The following is a 12936-nucleotide window of genomic DNA, read 5'->3' as shown; positions in this document are numbered from 1 at the left end:
AGAGGAGGCGAATGAGGGCCGATGCGGGGGCTTCGATCTCAGGCAAGTAATTCATAATGAGCTAGTATGCCATGTATACTGGCTCATTATCCCTTTGTCTTGCAAAGGCTTTACTTCCTCTTTAAGACTGTTGTCCTAAAATCTTACCGTTATTACACTCCTTTGACAATTGTTGTCCAACTTTCTGCCAACAAATGTTTGACGACAGGCTAGTAAATTTTACACAAAAGTGGAAAGTACAAACACGCATGCTCAGAATTAATGCTCACCAAACACGAAATTAGCAGAAGGGGCCCAAAGAGTGACGCTCAAGAGCTAAAAGTCCTCTTGTAAACTACTGTTCCTAATCTAGAATTAACATTTGTGACGCGGTAATTCATGAAATGTCAAAATTCTCATCTTTAATGGGATAATAACGAAGCTACTTTGAAAATATTTATGGCAAACGTATTTTAAAAGGCATTTATTTTGTACAATCTGAAAATCACAACCCAACACTCACCAAACTTCTACCAACTTGAAATTAGATTAAGGGGTCCAAAGGGTGGCGCTTGAGAAATGAACTTCCTCTTTATACACTCGTAGTACATCACTATGTTTGTGTTGTCAAACGACAATTTGCGTAACGTTGGTATGCAAGACAAGATCCTGGCACATGACCTTTGACAAAAATCAGGTGCTTGGTTGGCCAACAATCGTACCGTGTGTACGAGGCTTTAAGCTTTAACCTCATATTATATGGTTTTGGTAAATCTGAAGCCAAAAATCTGCAGAAAATCTAATAGTGTGTACGGGGCTTAATACTCCCCTCCCCTCAGATTAACAATGTGGCTGAACAAAAGTGCCCCCTGTGCTCCTTTATCCAGAATGGGGGCCTCCAATACAGGAGGCGCGTTACTGGCCAGATCACCAGGTGAAAACAGAGGGGGAAAAAGCATTAAAAAAAATAAAACATTGCAGCCACCACATCTAATGATTGGTAAGATGCGACACATTACATTTGTGGTTTTAGGTTAAATAATGCTTTAAGGCTGATTTACTTAAGGTGCTGAGAATCTTCATTAAATTTATTGTTAATTCACAAACTTTATCTGACCAAATTGAGTGAAATTTGATTTCAATTATCCATCCATTCATGGTAAGCAAATCACTGTTTATTTCATATACCCATGATAAGGTATTGCAAGTGAACACAGATACAGTTTACCAAGTAGATTCTCAACTCCTTTAGTAAACAAACACTGTGTGGTGAACCTGTCTGATGTGTGCAGTAATAATACCTTCAGTAAATAGAAAAATAAAATCCTTTTGTGAATTCAGACTAAAGCCTCGTACACACGGCACGATTCCTGGACGACAGAGCATCTGATTTTTGTCAAAAGGTCATGTGCCAGGATCTTGTCTTGCAGACTAATGTTACGCAAATTGTCGTTCGACAACACGAACGTAGTGACGTACTACGAGTGTATAAAGAGGAAGTTCATTTCTCAAGCGCCACCCTTTGGGCCCCTTCTTCTAATTTCAAGTTAGTAGAAGTTTGGTGAGCGTTGATTTGTTATTTTCAGATCGTACAAAACAAATGCCTTTTAAAATAGGTTTGGCATAACTGCATGCAAAGCGGCTTTGTTATTATCCCATTAAAGAAGATGAGAATTTAGACTTTTGAATTTTTTCATCAAATACCGCGTCACGAATGTTAATTCTAGATTACAAAACGGTAGTTTACAAGACCGAACTCTTCCCAGATGTTCCTTGATTCCGAGCATGCGTGTGTGTACTTTCAACTTTTCTGTGATGGATTTGTGTACTGAGCATCTGAAAATCAGACGTGGGAGCCTTCGTTCGACAAAAATTTACTAGCCTGTCACCCAACATTTGTTGTCCAAAAATTGAAAAACAATTGTCGAACTGACGGGAAGAATTTCGGACAACAGTCTGTCAAACGACAACCCCCTTCTGGTTTTCGTACCGTGTTTACGAGGCTTTAGGCAGGCCATAAACGGTGCAAATGGGCGAGGGCAGGGGCAGCCAGTGATTATCGCTAGTGGTTATAGCAACTGCCTACGATAATCGCAAGCAAATCCGGCAGGCTGGTTATACCCAAATTGATTGATCGATTGATCAGCATGGTACATTCATCCCGCTTACTGATGGTTCGGATCTCATTCAAACCGTGTATGGTTGGCCTTATGTGTTATAACATTTGGCTGAGGTCGTATGAAACCATTATGAGATAATTTGTAAATTTGGATGTAAGAAGATTATCACATTCGCTGTACACCTTACAATTGTGTTTTTAAACGCCCATTTTATTCTTTTATTTTTGTAACATTGAACTTGAAGCTGAAGTTTAATTTTATATTTGGCCTTTCCTGGTCCCCCTTCCCCCTCATCAACATACTAATAACATCTTCAATTAAAGGAGACGTCCAACCTGAGCTCGTTTAGCTGGTCTTCTCCTATGGGTCACAGGAGTGCAATTCGTTTTGCACTCCTGTGACCTGTTTTTAGCAGAGAGCGGGCTGAAATCTGCTCTTTGCTGACGTCGTCATTAGCAGTCCAGACATTCCGTCATCCCGACAAGTCTGGATCCACCAGGTGCCTGGACTGATACCTGTCTCAGCACACCGATGAGAGCCTGAGACGAACCCTCCTCGACCCTCCACAGCTTAGCGCTCCAGTGACCGCGGGGGGGGGGGGGGGATCAGAGCGGAGAGCTGCTGATTGACATTCAGCTCTTTGCTCGGGGAGCTGTGAGAACTGAGCCATCAGCAGTGTGTTGATCACTCTGTTCTCAGTGTAGAGGTGCCGGGGGACAGAGGCTGCATCCACCTAGATAAGTATGATGGGGGGGGGGACAGACATACTTCTATTTTTAAAAAGTAGTGTTTTTTTTTTATTGCCCATTCATACTTACCTAGGTGGATGCATCTGTCCCCCGGCACCTCTGCACTGAGAACTGAGCGATTCTAACCGCTCCCCTGATTGATGGGCAGCAGCTCTCGGCTCCGAATCCCCCCCCCCCCCCCCCCCCAAGTGCTGAGCTGTGGAGGGGCAGGGAATGTCCATTTCAGGCTCTCAGCGGCTCGCTAAGATGGGCATCAGTCCAGGCAAAGATCCAGACTTTATTGTCGGGATGACAGGGTGCCTGGACTGATTCCATCAACAGAGACAGACTTCAGATCGCTCTCTGCTAAAAATGGGTCACAGGAGTGCAAAACGGATTGCACTCCTGTGACCCATAGGAGAGGCCCAGCCAAATGAGCTCAGGCCGGACTTCTCCTTTAAGCAACCCATAGATGATGCAATTTTCATTTCATGCAAGCACAGGTTGCAAAAAAGAAAATCACTTAACACATTGTTGATGGGGGAATCCCTCCCGCAGCACTACTGTGTTCCACCAGTGGGGTAGCCTTCTCTTTCAGCAGAACACAATGATCACTGGTAGCGGCTATAAACACCGACAGTGACTGTATGCAAAAAATCAGAACATGTATGCACTCACCACTGTGCGGAAGTAGGGGGGGACAGAGGCACTTTATTTTTATTCATCGTTATTATTCCTTTTTTTATTTATTTTTATGTTTTCTTTTTTTTTATCACTTTGATTGCCATCTCAAGATATGTACGCATTCCTTGTGATAACAATACAGGATGACAGGTCCTCTTTATGGCGAGATCTGGGGTCTATAGGACCCCAAATTTCTCCTACTTTTAAAAACAAAAGATAAAAGCCAAACATCAAAAGGCAATTTTTACATGCCTGGAGGAATCGGAAGTGACATAACATCACTCTGGTCCTCCAAGGCCATAGAGATGAGCAGAGGCCATCTTGCCTGCACTTATCTCTATTGCAAGCCATCGGCGCTGGATGGGTCCTGGGCTTCACCAATTGGTCAGGTAAGCACAGGAACCACCAGAAAGCGGCAGGAGGGGGGACACCCCTTACGCCGCTTCTAAGCGTGAATTTGTCACTCAGACCACTTTTATCGTGTAGAAAACCCCAATACTGGGGTTATGGCATATTGCTGCAATTATAACCCTGGTATTTCACTTGCCGACCAGGACATCATTTGTCTATGGCTCGCTCGGCGAGTTGTTAAACTTTCTACAAGGCAGACTGTAATGTGTGTAGACAGCTTTGGACAGGTGATAAAAATGGCTCGGATAAAAAGTCATGTCAATAAATGCGCAGTTTGAGGGCACTGAACGCTGGCCCAGCCAATCGGAAACAGATGACTTTCTGTATCTTATTTTCTGAAGTAGTTTGATCTGTTTTTCTCAGGGCTGAGATTTCTAGGAACTGAGTTCATTTCCAGATGAGATTCTGAATGAAGTAACGCTCTTGTTTATGTTGGCCCTAACACAAGGAGACAACATGGCTTCTCTGAGTCTTTAGGGAGACATGCCTCCTCCCCTGCATGTACCTCAATCCGCCAGCAGAACTCCAACTCCCATCATGCCTCAGTGCTGCGGTGGAGGCACAGCTGCACACACTGCCTGCGGTTGATTCATCCAGCAGTCATGTTCCATTGTAAATCTGAATCGCAGATGTTTTGCGTTCGGAACATTCCACTGGCAGTCTAGGCACTGCAAGGATTCCTGGTTTCCTCTACTCCTTTGGTTTCTATCTGCTTGGAAAGGCGGTGGTGAAATGTGATGTATCCCAGGTGTCAAGGAGCGGAACATCTGCTAGAATAACTGGCATGAAATGTAAAGGAATTTTGGATGGAGTGCAGGGGTCAGAGGTCACACATGTGCACAAACCCCTGTAGTCTGCAAACATATGGAGAGGAAGAGGCAGCTACCTAAACCCGAGCACAGAAAGAAGACGGAGTTTGTTCCTGCAATGTGCTGCAGCTGTACAGATTACATACACTCAGTGCTGGTATTTGTCTGTCCTCACTCCTGGACCGGCTTTGTAGCTGTGTTGGGTTTAAACCCGGGTTCAGATTCTATTTCATATTCTCACCTAAAGGAGAAAGGCTTTTTGGACAAAAGGCCATTATTACTTCTGAAACCATTCAAAACTGCTTATGAATTGAACATAATTTACAGTGGTTGTAAAGGCTAAAAGTTTTATTTATTTTTTACCTTAATGCATTCTCAGCTCTCCTCCCCCAGTCACCCCTAAATACTTACCTTAGCCTGATCTTGATCCAGCACTATGCCCGACCGCAACAGCGCTACTTGCTCTCTCTCTCTTCCCCCTCACTGGACTTAGTGAGAACAGCGGGAGCTATTGCCTCCTGCTGCTGTCAATCAAATCCAGTGACGAAGGAGCAGGGGGTGGGGCTAGGTTGTGTGTGTCAATACAGGCACACGGTGCGGCTCGGTATCAAGCCTGCTGAAGTACCCCCATAGCAAGCAGCTTGCTAGGGGGTGTACTTGGAAGGCAGGAGGAGCCAGGAGTGCTGGCAGGGAACCCCATAAAATGAGAATTGGGGCTGCTTTGTGCAAAAGGATTGCACATTGCAGGTAAGTATAACATGTTTGTTATTTAAAAAAAAAAAAAAACCTTGTTGTACAAGTGCCTGTCCTGTACTGAAATTGCCAAATGATTCCCTCCCAAAGAGGAAGGACCCCTATCCAAAAGGCTCAATGAATCCCACTTCTCATGATCAGCTAAAGCCAACCAAGTACTGGGTGGGATGCTTTCCCAAAGAAAGACCTCCACCCCTCAAAGCAGAGGAAAGAACCTGATGGCCAAATTCTCCACCAGCACCACCCCAACTGCAGAGTGGGCTCAAAGACCCGCATCCTACAATCCTGAGTGAAAGGAGACACGCGAAAAAGTGAAAGTGAGAGACGTGGAGAAAAAAATCAATAAAAACGTGCCAATGTACAAGGCATTGTCTAGACCAGTGATGGCGAACCTTGGCACCCCAGATGTTTTGGAACTACATTTCCCACGATGCTCATCCACGCTGCAGTGTAGTTGAGCATCATGGGGCAATGTAGTTTCAAAAACATCTGGGGTGCCAAGGTTCACCATCACTGGTCTAGGCCTTGCAGCATGGTAACAGATATTGCCCCTGTCTCAGTCAAAAGCCTATTTTAGGGCCTGACGAAGGGGACAAGGTTTGGCTCCCAAAACACGCTGTATTTCGTGTACAATCTTCCAGTAGTTATTCGCATAACTCCTTCCAAGAGCCAATCTACTGTTTGTATCAGGCCTGAGGGCTCTTGGGAGAAATACTGAAGCAGGGTGCAACACCCAGCTGGCCCCCTGTACCAGCCACGATCTGTCTTCATTACATAGAAGAGCACGAAAGATCGAGTAATTACGTCATTGGGTCTAAAATAAAATAATAAAAAATAGGGGCAGACAAAGGAATAAGCAGATTAAACTTCAGTTTTAAACTAGTACAATACCGGAGTACGGTCCCAGGCCATACTTTTAAAGACGATTGATTGTTAACATCAACTTATTTAAATACAAGAACAGTGAGTTCAAAAAAGACCTTTTGATCCTGCCAAAATTTGAGTGAAGTCCTAACTGCTGCACAATCAATATGTGCTGAAATACAGAATTCCTATCCTTTCCTTATCTTTTTCATAACATGGGGGAAGGTCTGTAGTCCAGCAGGAGAGAACTCAGACAGGGATCAAAACACTGCTTGGTATTTGATCTCCTTAAGTTGCTCTATTGTAAAAAACAAATAAAAAACATTTGGCATTGATGATTCTCTGGCTGACTCCATTTTGTCTTCCTCCTTCTAGCAGATTCCATATCTACATTACCGTCCTTACGCAGTGGTACCACCAGTCCAGACCTCTTCGACGCTCAGCCAGTCGCTATGACCATAGGCAAACAGGCTCGCAAAACCCCAGAATCCTTCCTGGGACCCAACGCCGTCTTAGTGAACCTCGACACACTGGTGACGATGCCCACACCGCCTGCCCCTACGTTTAACCCTTTCCTGGCATCAGGTACATCTCAAATGATCTTTAGCTGTTGGTAATTGACATTTGTGATAATGCTGTGTGAGAGCCAAAAGAAAGAAAGGCATCCTTCTTACCCCTGGCTACCAATCCAAAATCCAGCTCTGTATAGTAGGCAGAATCCTGTTCTCAAATTGGTTGTTAGGGATTACTAGACATTTGCTTTCTGATTCGCTAACTTGGAAGTAGTATGCAGATCACAAGTATGTTTATCACATTCAAACTTCCTGGCATATTGTTAAAAGAACATTTGGCGGCTGTTCATAAGCCAAGCAACTTGCACATTCACCTTTTTTCTTTTTAAATCGCTATTCTTAAAGCGGGAGTCCGCCGGGACTCCGCGTTTTTTTTTTTTTTTTAAAAGCCAGCAGCTACAAATACTGCAGCTGCTGACTTTTAAAATAGTGACACTTACCTGTCCAGCGCGCCCGCGATGTCGGCACCCGAAGCCGATCTCTAGATCGTCTCTCGGTGGGTGCTGCCGCCGCCATCTTGGGTATGGGAATCAGGAAATGGAGCCTTTCGGCTTCATTTCCCGGTTCCCTACTGCGCATGCGCGAGTCGCGCTGCGCAATAAGGAGGGTCCCCGCTGCCTCTGGGATCTGTGTGTTTCCCAGCAGGCAGCGGGGCACTTGCGGAAAGGGGCGGGCACTTGCGGAAAGGGGCGTAATCTACGCCCCTTTCCGCAGAGAGCTATCCCGGAAGTGGGTGCAGATACCTGTACAGTACAGGTATCTGCACCCCCCTCCCCCCTGAAAGGTGCCATTTGTGGCGCCGGAGGGGGGGAGGGTTCCGATGAGCGGAAGGTCCACTTTAGGGTGGACCTCCGCTTTAATGCCATTTTATAATATGAATCTGCAGCAGGGGCAGATACAGTAAGTAATATGAATTAGGGTGGAAGATGGTGAGCAAGCAAGAGTCAGCATGGCAGGTCCTCAATAGGGACCAATGGTAAATTGCTTATAATATCAGTGTTTACCATCCAGGAAATGGAGAATGTCAAACTCTGCTAGCTAAACCTAGCCTCTAGCCTACTCTTTAGTGCAGCCAATTCTTACTATACCTTCCACCCTAATATAATTCTTACCAGACCTTACGTTCTAGCATAAACCCGACCATACTGTATATACGAGCCATACCTACCACCCTAGCCTAACCCTAATCATATGTTTCACCCGGACTTCATCCTAATTATTATCATACCTTCCACCTTAGCCTAATCCTGACCATTCCTACCACCCTACCCTATTCCTGACCATTCCTTCCACCCTAGCCTAAAACTGACCATTCCTTCCACCCTAGCCTAATCCTAACTATTCCTTCCACCCTAGCCTAATCCTGACCATTCCTACCACCCTACCCTATTCCTGACCATTCCTTCCACCCTAGTCTAATCCTGACCATTCCTTCCACCCTAGTCTAATCCTGACATTCCTTCCACCCTAGTCTAATCCTGACCATTCCTACCACCCTACCCTATTCCTGACCATTCCTTCCACCCTAGCCTAATCCTGACCATTCCTACCACCCTACCCTATTCCTGACCATTCCTTCCACCCTACCCTATTCCTAACTAGTCCTTTCACCATCTCTTCTAGATTGTAAGCTCTAACGAGCAGGGCCCTCTGACCCCTTCTGTATTGATTTGTATTGTGAGTGTACTTTGTGCCCCCGGGTTGTAAAGTGCTGTGCAAACTGTTGGTGCTATATAAATTATGTATAATAAATAAGGCTTACCTGTAGGTTAAATGAATATCTCCTAAACGTGCACCGTTTAGGAGATATTCTAAAGAGTAGCAGTCACTGTCACTGTGTATGTGCTCTGAAGGAAAAGCATCCCGTGCCTTTCCTTCAAAGCTCTGTGCTGCAGCCATGGCATCATTGTGGCGCGGTAATGGAGCAGCCGTAGCCTGCGAACCCGGAAGGAACACCAGGTGAAGATGGAAGCCTCTGCAGCTGTGCCGCTAGAGGGCTTCGTTTTAAGGTAAGTCTTTCATATCTGATGCATACTAGCACATTATGCCTTTACCTTGCATGGCTTTATTTGCTTTTTTTTTTAAAGCCTTTACTGCTGCTTTTACTGCATTTAACCAGTTGCCGACCGCCGCACGCCGATGTACGTCGGTACAATGGCACGGGCAGGCATAAGGACATACATGTACGTCCCTTGCCTCCCGCGGGTCGGGGGCCCGATCGGTGCCTGCGGCGGTCGGTTTTCGTCCGGGAGCGATCCGGGACGAGGGGGCGGCCATTCATTCATGGCCACCCCCTCGCGATCGCTCCCGACGAATAGAAATCCCCGGTGACATCACTTCCTCTCCTGTAATGTAAACACAGGAGAGGAAGTGATGTATTCTCTCCTCCGTGTCGGTATTTTCCGTTCCGACACGGAGGAGAGCGGATCGGTGAGTTGCACCAACACTCTACACACACAGTAGAACATGCCAGGCACACTCACACCCCCCCTTTACCCCCCGATCACCCCCCCAATTACCCCTGCCCCCCAGTCACAGTGACACCAATGTCATTTTTTTTTTTTTTTTTTTTTTTTTTTTTTTGCATTGGTGTCATTTGTGACTGTAATAACTGTTAGGGCAGTTAGAGTTAGCCCCCTTTAGTTCTAATGTACCCCCCTAACCCCCCCAATAAAGGTTTAACCCCGTGATCACCCCCCGTCGCCAGTGTCACTAAGGCTGGGTTCACATTGCAGCGGTTTATGAGAACGAATGCGATTCGCACCGCACTGCAGTGCAAATCACATCCGATCTCTGTGCGATTCGAGTTCAGCCATTCGCCGCACCCGCCGCACCCGCCGCAAATTCGCACGGGACCCTTTTTTTGGCCCGCAGCAGAATCGGATCGCATGGGTGTTCACACCATGCGATCCGAGTTTGCAGATCGCACTGCGATATGCGAACTGATCTGGGGGTGTCAGTAACATTTCACTGACACTCCCAGCAGTTCGCATAGGGCAGTGTGAACTGCCGCCGGGAGGCATGCGATGCGGGAACCCGCCGCGGATTCGTGGCGTTCCCGCATCGCTCCAGTGTGAACCCAGCCTAATAAGCGATAATTTTTCTGATCGCCGTATTAGTGTCACAGGTGACGCTAGTTAGGCAGGTAGGTATTTAGGTTCGCCGCAGCTTTTTATAGCGCCAGGGACCCCCATATACTACCGCATAAAGCCCCCTGATTGCCCCCTAGTTAACCCTTTCACCAGTGATCACCATATAACTGTTACAGGTGACGCTGGTTGGTTAGTTATTTTTTTATAGTTTCAGGGCACCCGCCATTTATTACCTAATAAAGGTTTAACCCCCTGATCACCCGGCGGGTGTCATTTGTGACTAATAACTGTTAGGGCAGTTAGGGTTAGCCCCCTTTAGTTCTAAGGTACCCCCCTAACCACCCCAATAAAGGTTTAACCCCGTGATCACCCCCCGTCGCCAGTGTCACTAAGGCTGGGTTCACATTGCAGCGGTTTATGAGAACGGATGTGATTCGCACCGCACTGCAGTGCAAATCACATCCGATCTCTGTGCGATTCGAGTTCAGCCATTCGCCGCACCCGCCGCACCCGCCGCAAATTCGCACGGGACCCTTTTTTTGGCCCGCAGCAGAATCGGATCGCATGGGTGTTCACACCATGCGATCCGAGTTTGCAGATCGCACTGCGATATGCGAACTGATCTGGGGGTGTCAGTAACATTTCACTGACACTCCCAGCAGTTCGCATAGGGCAGTGTGAACTGCCGCCGGGAGGCATGCGATGCGGGAACCCGCCGCGCATTCGTGGCGTTCCCGCATCGCTCCAGTGTGAACCCAGCCTAATAAGCGATCGTTTTTCTGATCGCTGTATTAGTGTCACAGGTGACGCTAGTTAGGCAGGTAGGTATTTAGGTTCGCTGCAGCTTTTTATAGCGCCAGGGACCCCCATATACTACCGCATAAAGCCCCCTAATTGCCCCCTAGTTAACCCTTTCACCAGTGATCACCATATAACTGTTACAGGTGACGCTGGTTGGTTAGTTATTTTTTTTATAGTTTCAGGGCACCCGCCATTTATTACCTAGTCTCACTAGTGTACCCCTAAATTTAGGGGTGTCTACTTTCCAAAATGGGGTCATTTGGGGGGGTTTGTGCCATCTTGGCATTTTATGGCCTTCAAAACTGTAACGCCCTTAGAAAGCCTGAAGGCGGTGCTTGGTTTTCGGGGCCCCGTACGCGGCTAGGCTCCCAAAAAGTCCCACATATGTGGTATCCCCGTACTCAGGAGAAGCAGCAGAATTTATTTTGGGGTGTCATTTCACATATGCCCATGGCATGCGTGAGCAATATATCATTTAGTGACAACTTTGTGAAAAAAAAAAAAAAAAAAGTTTGTAATTTTCCCGCAACTTGTGGCAAAATATAAAATATTCCATGGACTCAACATGCCTCTCAGCAAATAGCTTGGGGTGTCTACTTTCTAAAATGGGGTCATTTGTGGGGGTTTTGTGCCATCTTGGCATTTTATGGCCTTCAAAACTGTAATAGGTAGTGAGAAGTGAACTCAAAAATTTACGCCCTTAGAAAGCCTGAAGGCGGTGCTTGGTTTTCGGGGCCCCGTACGCGGCTAGGCTCCCAAAAAGTCCCACATATGTGGTATCCCCGTACTCAGGAGAAGCAGCAGAATTTATTTTGGGGTGTCATTTCACATACGCCCATAGCATGTGTGAGCAATATATCATTTAGTGACAACTTTGTGTAAAAAAAAAAAAAAATTTTTTTTTTGTCATTATTCAATCGCTTGAGGCAAAAAAATAAAATATTCAATGGGCTCAACATGCCTCTTATCAATTTCCTTAGGGGGTCTACTTTCCAAAATGGGGTCATTTGGGGGGGTTTTGTACTGCCCTGCCATTTTAGCACCTCAAGAAATGAGATAGGCAGTCGTAAACTAAAAGCTGCGTAAATTCCAGAAAACGTACCTTAGTTTGTAGATGTGACAACTTTTGCGCAAACCAATAAATATACAATTATTGACTTTTTTTTTACCAAAGACATGTGGCTGAATACATTTTGGCCTAAATGTATGACTAAAATTGAGTTTATTGGATTTTTCTAATAACAAAAAGTAGAAAATATCATTTTTTTTCAAAATTTGCGGTCTTTTTACGTTTATATCGCAAAAAATAAAAATCGCAGAGGCAATCAAATACCATCAAAAGAAAGCTCTATTTGTGGGAAGAAAAGGACGCAAATTTTGTTTGGGCACAACATTGCATGACCGCGCAATTACCAGTTAAAGCAGCGCAGTGCCAAAGTGTAAAAAGACCTCTGGTCATTTACCAGCAAAATGGTCCGGTCTGAAAGTGGTTAAGGTGGTTGTAAAGACAGAAACCTTTTTTTATCCTATAAGATAAAAAAACCTGTGTGCAGCAGACCCCCTAATACTTACCTGAGCCCATCTCCATCCAGTGTAGAGACTTGGCTGCCCTGGTCTCTCCCTCCTGATTGGCTGAGACACAGCAGTGGGCACCATTGGCTCCCACTGCTGTCAAAGTCAGTGAGCCAATGGAGAGAGAGAGGGGGCAGGACTGAACCATCCGTGTCTTAATGGACACAAAGAGCAGTGGCTCGGGTGACCCCATAGCAAGCTGCTTGCTGTGGGGGCACTTGGCAGGAGGCAGGGGCCAGCGAGGGACCTGGGAAGAGGAGGATTGGGGGTGCTCTGTGCAAAACCAAGTGCACAGAGCAGGTAAGTATAACATGTTTGTTATTTTTAAGGCCACGTTCACACTGAGGCACTTTACAGGTGCGATAGTGCTAAAAATAGTGCCTGCAAAGAGCCTCTCCTGTCACTTCAGTGTGAAAGTGCGCAGTGTATACATCGCTCCTAAAATGCCCTGCCCATTGTAGTCAATGGGCAGCGTCTCAAAATCGCCTGCAATGCGCTTCAGCAGGGGCGCTTTGCGAGTGCTTTCAACCCCTTTTCGGCCGCTAGCGGGG

At 46.2% G+C, this 12936-nt stretch overlaps 1 protein-coding gene across 11 annotated transcripts in view; it reads left to right on the top strand.

Moving 5' to 3' along the window:
• The window catches only part of EPN2 (epsin 2), a 117747-nt gene that overhangs the window by 90071 nt on the left and 14740 nt on the right, over nt 1-12936 (top strand). For 6 of the 11 annotated variants that reach the window (XM_077449419.1, XM_077449424.1, XM_077449417.1 and 3 more), the window contains one exon: nt 6724-6933. The exons of 2 other annotated variants lie outside the window; for them this stretch is intronic. In XM_077449419.1, coding sequence (XP_077305545.1) covers nt 6724-6933 — 210 coding nt within the window. The remainder of the gene's footprint in view (nt 1-6723; nt 6934-12936) is intronic. 3 more of the 11 variants (XM_077449425.1, XM_077449420.1, XM_077449423.1) reach the window with 1 other exon arrangement.

The sequence above is a fragment of the Lithobates pipiens genome, unplaced genomic scaffold, assembly GCF_037356315.1.
Source record: "Lithobates pipiens isolate NorthernLeopardFrog02 unplaced genomic scaffold, aLitPip1_a1.2 Scaffold_22, whole genome shotgun sequence".
NCBI lineage: Eukaryota > Metazoa > Chordata > Amphibia > Anura > Ranidae > Lithobates > Lithobates pipiens.
The sequence above is the reverse complement of the archived record's forward strand: the minus strand, read 5'-3'. Positions and strand labels throughout refer to the sequence as shown.